This window comes from Caretta caretta, chromosome 13 (genome assembly GCF_965140235.1).
Source record: "Caretta caretta isolate rCarCar2 chromosome 13, rCarCar1.hap1, whole genome shotgun sequence".
In the NCBI taxonomy this organism is placed as follows: domain Eukaryota; kingdom Metazoa; phylum Chordata; order Testudines; family Cheloniidae; genus Caretta; species Caretta caretta.
Window position 1 is genome coordinate 13,185,838 of NC_134218.1, and position 15,836 is coordinate 13,201,673.

Consider the following 15,836-nt stretch of genomic DNA (forward strand, 5'->3'; position numbering starts at 1 on the left):
CCCCCCAGCTCTGCACAGGGTGCACAGCCTTCAATTCTAGGTCAATACAAAACAGTACTTCAAAGACCAGAAGCCTTGGCAAGACTGATTGCCAGAGAGTCTCTCAAGGAGGCTGACATCTGTCATTTATATCATGTACAGGACTAAATACCCCACAAAAGTCTTAACACATAATTCTTCCAAACTGTTCATCAAGGAGGTTGTTCAGCAAAATTAACTGGGTGGCAAAATGATTATAATTTTTGGGGGGGCAACAAGAGAAACAGTAAAAACAAATGACAGAAACATGATTTAGGATACTATCTGAATTCTGCAGTTCATTTCCATAGGATCCATGAAGCCCTATGCAAATGAAATAGAGATAAAATATCAACCTTATTTTAGTTATGAAAGGAACGGTCATCCAGCACATAACAATATTCACTGCAGAGATGTGATAATTAACACATTACAGCATCTAAAACAATAGTGCTATTGGTTATTAAGGGCTCTATGCTGCAACTCTGTATGCAGTATGCATCCGATGAAGTGAGCTGTAGCTCACGAAAGCTTATGCTCAAATAAATTGGTTAGTCTCTAAGGTGCCACAAGTACTCCTTTTCTTTCTGTATACAGAGCTTCCTTTGAAGTCAGCAACTTTCATTTTTGGAGTGCCTGCAGCAATTCCTTAAGATATTTCTAGGCCATCTCTGTACTTATTTCTGACCAACAGACTTTTTGTTCAATCAAAGTGACAAAAGTGCAGCTGTAGACCTACTCACACATACTATTTTTAGACGGCAAATACACAAAACACAAAGTATTTCTCTCTCTCTCTCTCTCTCTCAAGGTAGTTCTCATACCCAAAAGCTCCTCAGCCCCTACTGGGCTTATCTATTATCTTTTTACTTATGTAACAAGTGTTACATTTTATAAAAGCAGAAGGGAAATATTTAGATTAGGAGAATGCAAAGAAAGGCAAATGTCTCTTCTAGGATTTTTGTTTTGTTTTTAAACTTCAAGCTGCTATGGAAATCCAAACACACCCCTCCATTATACTCAGTTGTCTGCTTAAATTGGAAAGTTTCAGCAGACAAAGAGTTAAGAGACGAATAAGGTTTTTTCCACATCATTCACAGTGCTGTGATAGCAACCCAGAGGTTAAAGCCACAGCAATACTATTTATAATCAGCTACAATGTAGTTTCTACAGATCTCAGACTGATTTTTACTTCCTTAAAAGGCTGCGTCAGAGCAATGACAAAACCAAACCAGAGAAGCTCAAGCTTCCTTTCATTATTACGTTAGAGGACATTGCTGCTTCTGAATATTAAAGGGACTACTGCAGAACAAATATTATGCAGTTAAGTGAACTAACCAGGAAATCATTTCATGTTAATATTTAACTGATTTCACATGACATGTCGACATAAGGAACAAAATGAAGGACTTAGCCTGAATTTTCCACGAAGGACAATGGATTACACATGAGATTTCTTTATTAAATTCTGCTGCAAATATCTGGCTTCTCTTGTACAAGGTGAGTTTCCATAAGCTGGGTTTTAAGATTTATTTATTGCTACATCCCTTAAGAGAACTATAAAGAATGCTTTAATTTTGACCAAAGCATTACACTTAGTTTTAAAAGTGTTTTTCAATATATTGTTTGTCTGAAAAATACAGTTCCTGTTATGTATGTTTACGAAGAAAGATTATTATATGTACAAATCAAAGCTTTAAAGTCTTCATAAAATTCAAGATCTTGTAACTGCAATTTAAGGTTTCTAGCAAACAACTCATTTTCTTACAACTGCGTAACCCAGTGTTTTATAGCTTTTGTATTAGCATTTGCATTAAACTGCAGTGCTCAAAAATTTTGTGCAGTAAACAAACGAAGATAACAGCTAATATATTAGTCTTCATAAACCATTTTGATGTTCTAGGCAGTACGGATCCAGTATTCAACTTTTTAGCGTCAAAAGGATTTTAATTTCAAAGAAAGTATTTATTTGGGGTCCAATCTAGCAAAATTTTCATTTACCTCATTTGAGGATAAGTTCCAGAACAGAAGATGTTTCAAAACAATTTATTTGAAAAAAAAGTCATAAGTAGTAAGGATATAATAAAGCGACATTCACTACTATTACTTTCTTTCAGAATGCAGGCTTAGACTTTAACATTTTCTAGAATTTTATTGCTCACTTCCCTATATAATTCTACCACCATCTGTTGTATAACTCTCTCTCTAATCAGATGATAAGCTTCATTTCAAAGGTTTTTTTAATATATATATGTACTCAGGTTAAGTGCTTTTTAACCCCTTGCTTTCTTTATAATATTTTCTCTTCTAAAGGCATTTGATTCACTGAATTATGAAGATGTGTGAACTAAAAAGTTTAACTAAACTTTAACTTTAAAGAAATACACAAGTGCATATGCAGTAGCTGATTTAGGGATACAGTGATGTGGCATGCTACCAATAGTTCCCCCTCTCTCCCACACACATACAATCCAGAAAAGTCACCACATACAAACCTTGGAATTTTAACATATTAACCAAAATTTTCAATTGAGTGCCTGAATTCAGCACCTAAAATTTATACCAAACAGAGGTGCCAAGCACCCGAAATAATCATTGACTTCAGCACCTCTGAATCAAGACACATAGGTACCTAAGTTTGAAAGTACTGGCCATAACGTAACAAACTACTCTGAGTATCAGGTATATAACCATAATAACTCTTTGCTTATGATGATACTTGTAGATATTTTTGTTTTAGTATATGCAAATTCAAGTTCACCCAGGTACAGAGGGCTTGAGCAAAGGTCCTCCATACACACTGCCCCTTTGAGGGCAGATGGAGGTATGGGCAGAATGGCTTTGCAGGAGGCTCTCCATATTGGCTCAATATATTGCCTGGAAGGTCAGATAGGGGCTACAGGATATTCATATATCCAGTGGCCCAAACTTCCCATTGAGAAGCATAGAAAGAGCAACAGCTGTTTTTCCAGCTTTATATGGTATAGTTTTTCCAGCTTTTTATGGTATAGTGACTGTGGAGGGCTTGTGTTTTAGCCCCATGGCCTCATGATGGGTGACCTGGAATTCTGTATTTCCACAGAAAGCTTGCCTATTCAAGCCTTGTGCAGAAAGGAGGGAATTTCAACCTGACCATAATGCTCTACTTGCCTTTAAATGTAAGCATACTGAAGAAAGTTTGCAGTACCTTCAAAAAAATTAAGTAACAACTGGCACAAGAAAAATGAGATTATAGTGAAAATAAACCACTGACACCGTCACTATAATTTTAAACTAAATACAGTCACCTTCACTAAGGGGACACTGTCAAGTTAAAGACATCTAGGTAGATTGTTAGCAGAGACTTCTGATATTTATATATCCTATGTAAAACTTATGTATATTCTTGTTACTGTTCTCTTGTGTCCTTCCTACTCTCAATCCTTCCATGCATTTTATCTTTCTTAGACTGTAAACTCTGCGGCCTAGGACTTTTTTTGCTCTGTGCAGTACCTAGCACACTAGGTTCCCAATCCTGACTGAGGCCAGTTAGTGCTACAATAAATAAAACAGATTACGAATATTTCCATGAAAAAATGTTAAAGTGGATTTTTCACCATTTGTTTATTTTTTACATTTGGAATTAAAATATTATGCATATTCCTAAAATGTCTAAGAAATATATACTGGGGAAGGAATCTTCTCTTCTTACATGTTTGTGAAGTGCTGTATATATTTATGATACTATACAAAAACCAAAACTCTTTATAATGCTTAGCTACTACAGTGCTAAGCACTATAGAAAAACCCAAGACAAGTCCTAATAATCTCATGCAAAACCCCCTAGAGGATGCTATTTATAGGTTTGACTGTTTTAAAGTCAGTTTAAATATAAGTAATAATAAACAGACTATAATTTGATTTCTCAGTAACTCCTCAGTTTTTAAATCTATCCATTAAGAAAAAAATTCCACCTCCTACAGAGATGTTGCATTTCCTAAGCTGGTTCTAAAGCATATAGATAGCAGTCCTATAAAAATGTATATGCTAGTGGATTTTCAATATCGTTTAATAACTTTGCATTTTCTGTCCTTCAATGCAATACTTATGCTGATGTCCAGCACAGTGAATGTCCCATGTGACACATGCCCTAGAGATCCCACCATTCACTGATTCAGAGTTACTTCTTTGTTCTTTTTAATAATTCACTCATTATAAAACAGTTTTTCTGGCTCTAAGACAAAGCCAATGCCACCCTACTATAACAAACCCTCCACCCCGTAACCCCTTCTACTGGGTACATAATGTCCATTATACTAACCCATTCTTGGATCTGTTAGTCAGTTGGCAGCAGGCTACACTTCCAGTGCCTGTCACGTTTCATTTCTGCTGTGAAAACACTTGTGTCTATCTTTCAAAGACATTCTTCTCGTCTTGCTTTCTCTACAACATGAAAAGGTTGATGCTGGTGTGAGTGCTGAATTGTTCAGCTTCAAGAGATGTAATGGGCTCACTTAAAATCATGCTTGCGTATATATGTTTACAAAGTAAACATATCCCTTATGAGCCACTAAGAAAATATTCTTCTGGGACCTGATTTCCTGATGTTGTTCTTAGGCCTGCGCGTTCAGTGCATACTGAAGAGTACTGCTGACTGATGCACAGTTAGGGCATAAAGCAAAATGGATGAATCTTCCGTCTAGTGTTCCAGAAAATGGATTAATGTGCTGAAGGGGAAAAATAAGACATTCTTCCAGCTTGAAATCCTGAGCTCTTTAGTAAGGACAATATGATAAATACATTATTTGCCAAAAGTCTAATAAGATTTAAAGATTATATGTTATAGAAGATCTCCAATTTTCGACTTTGATTTGTGTTGAGTTGTGTTATCCTCTGTGTGTAATGCTTTAGAAGCTAGAAAACATTACTTTATTTGTCCTTCTATTTGAAAAACATGAGAAACTTTTGTTTTAACAAAAGCATGAATCTTAAGATTGCAAGAGAGCTATGGAAAGATCTAGATTAATAAACTGCATTGATTTTCTTTGTTCATGAGATTCTAATGAAAAATTCTGATATCAAGTGATGACAGATGCAAAATATGCTATATTTATGTGTGAAATATCAATATTTTGCTACAAGCAGTTAACTTAAATAAAGGTTAAAAAAAGTATTACATAAAGCAGTAGAAAGCATGAATGGTCTTCACAATTACATGTAAAACTTAAAAGTCCTAAAATAATATTTATCAGATGAGATTCAGTGAAATTGACAGTCTTTTCTTTTCTATATATCCTATGCCAAATACTTCAAGGATAAGGATTAATGACTTTGGGAGACTGGACTGCTGTAATGTCATGCTTATGATCTGAGGTATCTGTAAATATATATATATTTTCACATATACAACATGAAATTCTAAACCGTTTTGCTGTAACAGAACTGAATTGACTGATCTATACATATTAGAAAGTAAATTACAGCTATTGTCTTTTAAGGATAGGTTTAAGTAAGCTAAAAACAAGAAAATGCATTGTGGTTTTAGGTTTTGTATTCAAAAGCACTAATTTAAAAGACGTTACAGACAAAAAACAAATGAACCATGGCTCACTTTTTATTATAATGATGGTAACAAACAAACTATAGAGATACCTTTGTGGATCATATTGTGATCTTTGGCTCTTATTTTAGTAGTTTTTCTACAGCTAAAACATATCACAGAGAGAGATATGAAGCTTTAGTATTGTCAAAACATATCTGGTATGTCCTATCTACTCCTGTCAGAGGAGCATCCATTTAATAACAGCTGTAAAAAGAGACTAAAATATTAAATAACTCTTGGGCTGACAGAAGAAAAAACAAAAATACAGCTAATGTAAGTAATAATTGGAATCTATGGAAAATGCAACAGCGGATATGTTCAGCTCCTTGTTGTCAATAAGGATGAACACAGGGTGGGGGAAACAAAGTTAAAGTTTATTTTAAAATGTGACACTTATTCCTAACTGCCTTCCCATATTGGTGCTTGTGAAATTTAGCACTTCTATGCAATACTAAGAATACAATTTCTGCATCTACAAATGCACAATTCCTTTAACAGGTTAAAGGAATTAAAACACTATTTTCCCCCCCTTTTAGGTAATTTGAAGTATGTTTAATTGAACTATGGTCAGAAGAAAGTTTCTAGAGAGCAAAAAATGAACCAACTTGATGCAACAAAATCAGGATTTTTAATGTGCATTGGACTCTGTATTTTCATCTTCACTTTTATCTATGTAAGAAACACATTTTCTAAAGAACCAAGTGAACAAAAATCCTTCCCAGATACAGCAGAATGTGGTGTTTATCCAGATGAGCTTTGTTCAGCGCTTTTTGAGGGGAAAAGTGCAGCACCTCAAATTGGAAATTTTTGTCAGATGATTCACCAACCTGAAATGCCTGACTGCATACGGACTCCATGCAATTGCTCTACAGTCTTGAAGACTCTGCATTTTATAACAAGACCACTGTCTGAAGAAGAAGGAAACTTCTCCTTGGCATATATCATCACAATTCATAAGGAGTTAGAAATGTTTGTGAAGCTACTCAGAGCCATTTATCTGCCTCAGAATGTATACTGCATACACATAGATGAAAAGTCACCACGGTATTATAAAATCGCAGTGCAAACACTAGTTAACTGCTTTGAAAACATTTTTATTTCATCAAAAAGAGAAAATGTTGTTTATGCAGGATTTTCAAGATTACAAGCTGATATTAATTGTATGAAGGATTTAGTTAATGCTAAAACTCAATGGAATTATGTTATTAATTTGTGTGGCCAGGATTATCCCATCAAAACGAACAAAGAAATTATACAGTACATCAAAAGTAAATGGAATGATAAAAATATGACTCCTGGGGTGGTCCAACCTCCTCATATGAGACATAGGACGCATCTTAGTTACAAAGAATATGTACATTCAGGAACATCCTACGTGTATCCAACCAAGAATATGAAAGATGATCCTCCACATAACTTAACTATATATTTTGGTACTGCTTACTATGTACTCACTAGAAAGTTTGTGGAGTTTACACTGACTGACGTACGTGCAAAAGATTTGCTTGAATGGTCAAAAGACACATACAGTCCAGATGAGCACTACTGGGTCACACTGAATCGTTTAAGTGGTAAGACGCATGTTATTTATACCATGAATTGCCTCCTTGTCCCACATTATTATGACATTTCACCCCAGGAGGGTGATGAGGTTCCCTTTGGAACCCAGTGGTGCCATTGTATATCACCTGCAGAGGTTATTTCCTGCATCCTCAGTGGATGTACTGCAGTGTCCACATCCCTGATGGTTTGGGAAATAAAAGATGGAATCTTAAAGTAAAACAAGTCTCACAAATGGCAGTGCAGACCACTAGTCACTGGGCTAGAAAAATGCAGCTTTTAAGCATGTCCCCTACCCCCCATCTATTAATGACTTGTTCTAATCGAGTAATAAATTGGGCAAACCTATTAGATACTTCCATTTTCTGTTATTTTTAATATTGGTAAAATGAAGAAACAATAAGGCAATACTTTTAAAAGACTGCTTCAAAGAATCTAAATTATTTGTGTTACATAGGAAAAAAAAACCAAAAACCCACAAAACTCTGTTTGGCTTTGGTTTTTTTTTTTTTAGATGCTCCAGCTGCTACACCAAATGCACAGTGGGAAGGAAATATACGAGCTATTAAATGGAAAGATCAAGAAGGAGTTGCACATAATGGCTGCAAAGGTAATGTGATAACTGAAAACAGAGCTAGGCCCTTTCAAAACATATTGTATTTATGAAATACCACTATCAGATAAATTGATGCACTTGCTCTAACATCCATTGCAGAATAATTCTTATGTTTCATAACTATCCATGAAAGGTCTCAGTCATGGATATTTTATTTTTAAAGTATCAAATAAAAGCAACCATACTAAATTACTCTCTTATACCCAGTCCAACTATCTTTCGATATCTTAGAATACTGCAGACTGTTACAGTACCTATTTAGTAAACTGTTCTTTTAACCCCCAACTAAGAAGATATTTCTATAATTAAGTGAGTTAATGACAGAGTTCCACACATTTTACGTTTCAGTAGCATTAAATCTTAAACTAGTGTTTTTACAAGCCACTGCACACTCACATAATTCCCACCTATTAAATGAACGTGTATCCAGTGCACTAACCTTAGTAGCTCCAGTCTTAAACAGAAGAACAGATTTACTTGTCATCCATTTGACAAATATGCATGTTGAACGAGTGAGTGTGCATGTGCCCATAAGGTAACTCAGGGTTGGCCTATGTGCAGTCCAGAAAAATAGGCAAAAATGCAGAAATATAGTGATGCCTAAAGAGCAGTTTGACCCTGGTTGAGTATTCAATCACCCACTTTCATTTAAAGCTGCAACTGCCATAAACTAAGCATACAGGAAATTTAGGTACAGGATAAAACAAGAAGAATGGATTGTTGTATCCCAGAGGAGAGCATGGAATCAGACCACCAACAGGTCAAGTGAGCAACATGAAGCACTGCAATGTGTCACTGAAGCAGCAAGTCTGAGTACAATGTACACCCCTTTGCCTAAAATCAATAACAGTATGTAGCCCCTTGTTTTCATAAGTAACTAAACAGTAATATTCTTTAGATTTACTTGAACCGTGCTTCATAAGCAGATATATCTATTTGTCCTTTATGTTAGTAGCACCTTAAAGTATTTTAAAAAACATCTAATTCACTATTCCCCATTTGTGTATCTTCTGCATTTCAGTCAGCTGGGAATTGTTAATATATTTACATTTTGTCTTTGCAGGTCATTACATCCGAGATATTTGTGTCTATGGACTGGGAGATTTACAATGGATCATTGAATCACCTAATTTATTTGCCAACAAGTTTGAGCCTACAACATATCCACTTGTTATGGACTGCCTAGAGAGACGCTATAGGCTTAAAGTACTGCAGCAAGCTGAAGTCCCACTAGAAGCCCACTGGCATTTTCAGGAAAGTAACTATTTTAACATGAAGTTGAATGTCTGAGCCTACTGAACATCTAAAATATTGAGGGGAAAGAATGGGAAGAAATTAACAACATGTCTTTTAACAAGTGCAGAGTTCTCTATGTAAATTATATTTAGGGAAGGTGATATTATCAATCCAGCTCCTGTTCTGTTGTTCACCAACTACCATCTCTGGGAACTACAAACTGTAAGAAAGTTCCTAACCATGTTAAGAAACCCTTAATTACTGAGTAGAGTAGAACCACTATTACTTCAGTACAGACTTCTTTTGAGAAAGTTCTGAAGAATATGGACAAAAAGATCAGAAGACAAATTTTTAATAAGGGAAGAAGTGGCTTTTCCCCCTACACCTGAATAAACTACCATATGATTACATATGAGACTTATCAAAGAGAAGCAGAAAATTCAAGCTACTCCTTAAAATGATTCATTCAATGGGGAAATCATTGTTCTATATGTCCCTGAAGAAAGCACCATTCAAGTTGCTGAAACAGAATATAAGAAGCACAGACTGAACAAAGACAAAATATTAAGATTTTAAAGTTAAAGTGGTCTCTAACTATATCTAGTAAGTAACTTATTTTGAATCAAGGGAGATGATTATGTACAGTAGTCTTAAAGGGACAGTGTAGGTTGAAAACATTCACGGAGTTGTTTTTTTAACCTAAGAGAGTTACAAGTAACGCCTAAATTTCTAAAACAAAGTCAAGTGTCAAGTGATATGTATACATATACATACACACACGTGCTATTTTCTCAGTTTATTTTGTGTATTTGTCAGCACTTTGTATATAGTGAATTCCACTGTTTTGTTGATGGCCTGTTGCACTTCCTGGCTCATGCACTAGCATGGCAACATCACTTATGCACTGCTCTGGTGGAAGCTTACATGCATATTTTTCACTGGAGGGTATTTATCAGTAGCAGAACTGCTGTTAGTTGAGTTTGGAGCTGGGGGTGCACTCTTTTCCTGAGATCTCTGAATGGAACTGGAAAACAATGGGAGCAGGGACAGGGCAAGAAGGTACAAACAGTACCTGGGGTTTGGGAGCAACTGAAAACTGGGCAACAGGCCCATACTTCCATTCCACAGGGTATGTGCCTACGGATATATGCAGGCAGCCCAATTCTTTCCAACACCTAAACATAGCTGTAGAGTTCAGAGAATATCTAGCCACATATGGACATGCACACCACCTCCAAATCCATTTGTGGACTAAAGGAAGCACTGTTCTGCATCTGGAAGGTGGTGTCCCCATCCAGACCCTATGAACAACCAACAAACAGAGGCAGTAGCGCAAGGATTCCACATAGTTTTGGGCAAGGACTTGTCTTCACTTCCTGGGACTCCTCTACTGGTTCTGGGGAACAAAGCAGTTCTTCTCTCCTTAAGCCCCTCCTGGCAGGCCTTACCTCAATCCTGCGCTGAAATGACCAGGAGTATGGGGCACAAGTCTGTTTGGGTGTGTTGGTGTTCTCAGGCCAGCCCATTCTCCCTTGAGCAAGAAATCCACATCAGCAGAAGAAAAAAACAATTCAGACTATGTCACTGATGAAAGGGATCTCTTGGAGAAACTTCCATTTTTTTAGGCCACTTAAAAAAATCCAAGTCATCAGTGTCCCCGGAAAAAAATGTGTGCAGTGGCACCTCAGTCCCATGACCCCAAATACACTCCTACATTACCTAGAAGTGAACTTTGACCTCATAAAATACATACTATTATTTACACATTGCACATCTAGAGACTTCCATCTAGATACTATTTTTTTTTCCTATGGCTGCCAATGGGTCCTGCTTCTTGAAAATTTTAGAGGCATTCAATAGACCTTTGCTGTGCTCTGCTATTTATTTATGTATGGTATTTAATGGACTTCTGCCATGCTTTGCCAAGCACTTTTAAAATCATCTGATACCACTCTCTGGAGTTCCTTTTTCACTCGTCTCAGTCTCCCCATATTATTTCTCTGGGGAGTTTATAGGGGCTGCCTTAAATTTAACCCATTCTCTAGTATGGTACTAATTTCTTCATATTTAAATTCTGAAACCCTTTTAATGCCATTTCCCTAAATGCTAGCTTATGACCCCCACACTAAGGGGTGTATACATTACATACTCTAGATGAGCGGATCCAAGTTATGGCACTACTATTTTGGGGTTCCCCCAAGAACTCAGTTCAACTCCAGTCTCGTGACTTAGCTTCCTTTGTCAGGCATACAGCAAAGTTGCGCTGAGTTGATCAGACTCAAGTGTCAGGGGTGGATATATGGCACACATCCAAAGTTACCCAGCATACCTCTTCTTTTATTTAAATTTACCCATTTGCACTGCATCATACATTTTGGGGTTGGCTCTGTGACTTTGAAAGAACAAACCCCTATACAGCATGCACTGTCCAAACACTACTGACTTTTTACCTCATTTTCTATTCCAGGCTTACCTTATCCATTATGACCTTGTCCATTGTAAATGGTTCCCTGGGTGTCCAGACATTCTGTTTCCAGCTTGATGATCCATTTACCTCCCTAATCCTGTCTCTCAACAAATAAGGCCTCACGCATGTCCAATTACTCATGTCAAGTCAGACCTATACCTGTGAGGTAGCAAAGTATTATTCCCCCCTTTCCAGATGCAAAAACTGAGCCACAGAGAGGGTAAGTGACTTACCTAAGGCCACAGTGATTTCCCTTCCTGAGGTTGAGTTTGGAGCTGAGCCATACTATTGAATGGTTTCTTGGCAGCATGGTTTATTTGAAAAGAACTTTAACATAAGCACTGAGCGTCTGTTTCCCTATTTATTTAGCAAATCAAGAAATTCAAACTCTGCCTCCATAATTATCCATGGCATAAAAAAAAGATCAGAATACAACTTAGTTATTTAAAAATACATTGCAGCATAAATCTTATGAATTTCATGGTTTAGAATCACAGGATAAACTAGCAAATGCCTTTTCTCAAGAAAATTCAATAGAAGAGCATTTTTCACTTTGTTTAGACTGATTGAAAACTAGGGATTTTTGTCACGTGCATCAGTCATAACAAAATTAGCTTTGAACCATCTCTTTAAATACCATTATAAAACATTAGGTGTATTTATCTGCTCTGCACAAAGTTTTAGAAAATAAAATGTAATGATCACAATCATTTTGTTATCAGAGCCACTATAAAGGACTCACAGTGCATAGCTTGCAAGTTAACAACCCAATCTGCCATCCTTATTCACAATGAGAAATATCTTTCTCCATAATTAATTAAATTAGTGGTTTACTTGTGTAGCAAGGAATCAATTAACATGTGTACGGATAGCAGAATCTGGCCCTAACAGAATAAAACAGAGAAAAAAGATTTAGTTTACAGCTGACATATGTACATAAAAAAGCCTCGTTAAAATAGTATTAAGGTACGATTTAAGAATGGACAAGCCAAGAAGTTCAGAGTCAAGCCTGATCCTTCCTTAAATGGCTCTTCTATATTTTAATATAGTTTAAATGCAAAATTCTCCATATAAAAATTTGGGGGGAGGGCAAGAAGTCATCTAATGTCGACACAATGGGGCAGTTTAAAAAAAAACATTTCATCCCTAACTCTCAATTGGCACAATCTCGTTAAAGTAAAAGCCTTAACAGTATTTTAACTGAGTGTTTTCAACCACAATTTTAAAACAAGTCATTAATGTGACTGGGAGCTGAGAACAGCATTAACATATATTTACGGAAATTTATGAAATGCACATTATTGTTTACCAGCAAATTGTTCAGGGTTGTTTTAGTCTCATGTCAATCTGCATTTACTGACTTTTAAAAACTGTTGACTCAATAAACTTCAATCTATCATGTCAATCTGATTATGTACAAGGAAACAGTATGCTGTATAATGTATCAGAGATGCACTGATTCTATGGATGAAAGGCATTTGAAACACTTCTGAAAGTTGTTGCACATGTGCAACAGCTGTGTTTTCAAGATAAGCATATTTGTGTATGTTTAAAAGGCATTATTTCAAATAAAGTACTATATCAAGAGTGTATTAAAATTTGTTGAAAATGAAACATTTTCAAAATAAAATGTTAAAGAAATGCAAAAGATGGCATATAAAACCACCACCTTCTATTTATTCACATTTACCTTACCACAGCTTATGATAAATGTTATATTTAAAAAGATGACCCTGGTATCAGAGAGCCTGTTATATATTGCAAGGATAAAAATAGAATCTTAAATATGGTTTTGAAGAACATAATGAAACTTGTATTTCGCTAATTTATCAAATCAATGGAACAGAAGTACATTGTTCAAGGTTCCGCCCACTCTCCCATCCTGTCCAATATACATATTAATTCCCTTGGTCCCTTCAAGTTCAGTCTTTGCTCTGTAGGAATGCTTGAATAATATTGCCAACTGTATGCATTACAGCCTTCCTACTGAGTGCTTGATGAAGTTGTGATTGCCTGCCTGAGGTGGCTCACATCTCCATTTGCTCCTCCCACTTGTTATTCAGAGGGGTATAACCAAGTTAAGAATCTTGATTTCACTTTTGACCATGGCCTGGCCTACGGTTGCCAACTGTTTGATCACAGAAACCTAAACATCCTTGCTCCGTCTCTTCCCTGAGGCTCCCCTCACTCCATCTCCCCATCCCTTAGTCTCTCGTTCTCCCCCACCCTCACTTTCACCGGGCTTGTAGAGAGGGTTGGTGTGTGGGAGGGGGTGTGGGCTCTGGGCTGGGAGGTGGGGCCAAGGGGTTTGAAGTGTGGGGGCGGGGCTCTGGGCCGAGCCTGGGGCAGGAGGTTGGGATGCAGAAGGGGGTGTGGGGTGCAAGCTCCAGCCAGGGGTCACTTACCTTGGGCGGCTCCTGGGCAGAGGGGTTAAAGGCAGGGTCCCTGGCACCCCGCCGCTCCCAGAAGCGGCTGGCACTTCCAGCAGCGGCTCCGTGTGCTGCCCAAACCCGCAGGAGCCTCTCCCCAGGGCAGCAGGGACGTGCCAGCCGCTTCTGGGAGCGGCAAGAGGCAGGGCAGGCCTTAGCCCAGCTGCTCCGCTAGACTTTCAGTGCCTAAAATCTCTGAGTTTGGCTTCAGTGGCCCCCGGGAGATAGGACGTGATTCCGGGAGACTCCCGGTAAAACTGGGAGGGTTGGCAACCCTATGGCCCACCCATGGAAGCCTGAAACATATCTGACACTGTAAAAAAAGTGCTTTTTTTGGTTGTGCCATTGCATCTTCACCACTCGATGACCTCAAAACAGCAACACAGACCACAGACTATAGTGACACGCCTGGTTTACTGTAAACCTCTCGTCAGTCCTCTCATTGTGGCTACTCCTTCACCCACAGTTTCTTCAGAATGTTGCATCACAGTTGCTCCAAGGCTTGAGCTACCATGATCACATTATGTGCGCCCTGTATACCTTATAGTTGGTGGCTATAAAGGAGAAAATTAAAAATCAGTAGTCCCAGTTTTAAAGTCTTAGACCCTAACGGCTTTGGACCCTGATTATATCAAGGTCTACTTACTAGTGGAACTTGTTCTAATGCTCTTACTAAATGCCTTTGAGATGACCATTATCAACTTGAAAACTAGCCATTTTCTAAAAAACAGAGTTAAAATAATTTCAGCTATTATACCTGTTGCTAAATCACCCTGTTAATCTCTGCAGCTTCACAATAGTTTCCTTTTTTATAATGTTTTTTCATCCCGGTTGCTACATGAAACATTCACACAAAAACAGTAGAATGACTGACTACACAGGAAGAGTATGAAAATGTCCATTATATGCCAAGTACTAGCTCATCAGCTGGTATCAGTCAGGATAGCTCCATTAAAGTCTGTGGAGCTACAGCCTGTATAAAAGTGAAGATCATGTCCAAGTTGCTGACAAACAAACAAAAAAACGAGTCAGGAATTTTTCTTCCTTCCAACTCCAAATTTAGTAATCTGAGGTGCTATTTGCAACATTAGTAGGTGACACGATTCCAGATCAAAGTGCAACTGAAAGCCTTTCTTTTACAATTGCACAATTCCTTCTGAAGTTGACAGGAAATCATGCTGCTGTTCTGTTGGATCCTGCATTGTGGAACACACCTCCTCGAAACCTTCTCATTTTGTGTTGTCCAACCATCCAAAGGTGCTTCCTCCCTCCAAAAATGTTTCTGTTCTTCCAGTTCCTTTCTTTTTCCTCTTAAAGTCATATCCTGCCATTGATATTTTAGAAGTATGGCATCTTAACTGATATTATATTTGTTTTCTCCTTTTCTGCGGCAGCTCCAGGGTTTTCAAAAATACTATTCTGTATACCACTCAATCAAATGAAACGCTTTTTAAGTATTTAGGCCTATTCTAGAATCAGAGTCGCTCTGGTTTAACTATAAATTGGGTGAAAAACTGATTTAGTTAAACCAGTGCACTGTGGATAATCTTAACCCAATTCAAATCAGGTTTATATCAATTTGTCTTAAATTGATTACATTTAAAGGTAATTAATATAAAACAGATTAAATTGTATTGAGTGTGTCTAGTTTTTCACTGGTTTAAATCACATCTTTGGTAAAACTGGTGCAAATTTTAACACACACAAGGTGTAACATTTTCGAAAGAACCTAAATGATTTAAGAGCCTAAATCTTTTTAAAAAAGAACAGGAGTACTTGTGGCACCTTAGAGACTAAATTCTTTTAAGAGGTTCTAAGAGCTCTCCTGCCAACAAACAGCAGCTACACTGTCTCGTTTAGTGGCACGGCTGTAGCGGCACAGCCGGGTCACTAAAAACTGTGTAATGTACACATAGCCATAGTTGTTCA

At 37.3% G+C, this 15,836-nt stretch overlaps 2 protein-coding genes across 6 annotated transcripts in view; one reads left to right on the plus strand and one right to left on the minus strand.

Annotated features, from left to right (window-relative positions):
* The window catches only part of RTF2 (replication termination factor 2), a 52,686-nt gene that overhangs the window by 22,564 nt on the left and 14,286 nt on the right, over positions 1–15,836 (minus strand). The window lies entirely within an intron of this gene.
* On the plus strand, positions 1,097–13,065 carry LOC125622131 (putative beta-1,3-galactosyl-O-glycosyl-glycoprotein beta-1,6-N-acetylglucosaminyltransferase 7). Of its 5 annotated transcripts, XM_048819759.2 has the most exons (7): positions 1,097–1,518; positions 3,101–3,176; positions 4,615–4,775; positions 5,312–5,370; positions 6,136–7,170; positions 7,674–7,769; positions 8,839–13,065. In XM_048819759.2, exons 5-7 carry the CDS (start codon positions 6,195–6,197, stop codon positions 9,063–9,065), a joined length of 1,299 nt encoding a protein of 432 aa, XP_048675716.1. In that variant the 5' UTR covers positions 1,097–1,518; positions 3,101–3,176; positions 4,615–4,775; positions 5,312–5,370; positions 6,136–6,194; the 3' UTR covers positions 9,066–13,065. The 5 variants fall into 5 exon arrangements, with proteins under 5 accessions (XP_048675716.1, XP_048675718.1, XP_048675717.1 ...); XM_048819761.2 differs by lacking the exon at positions 4,615–4,775; XM_048819760.2 differs by lacking the exon at positions 3,101–3,176.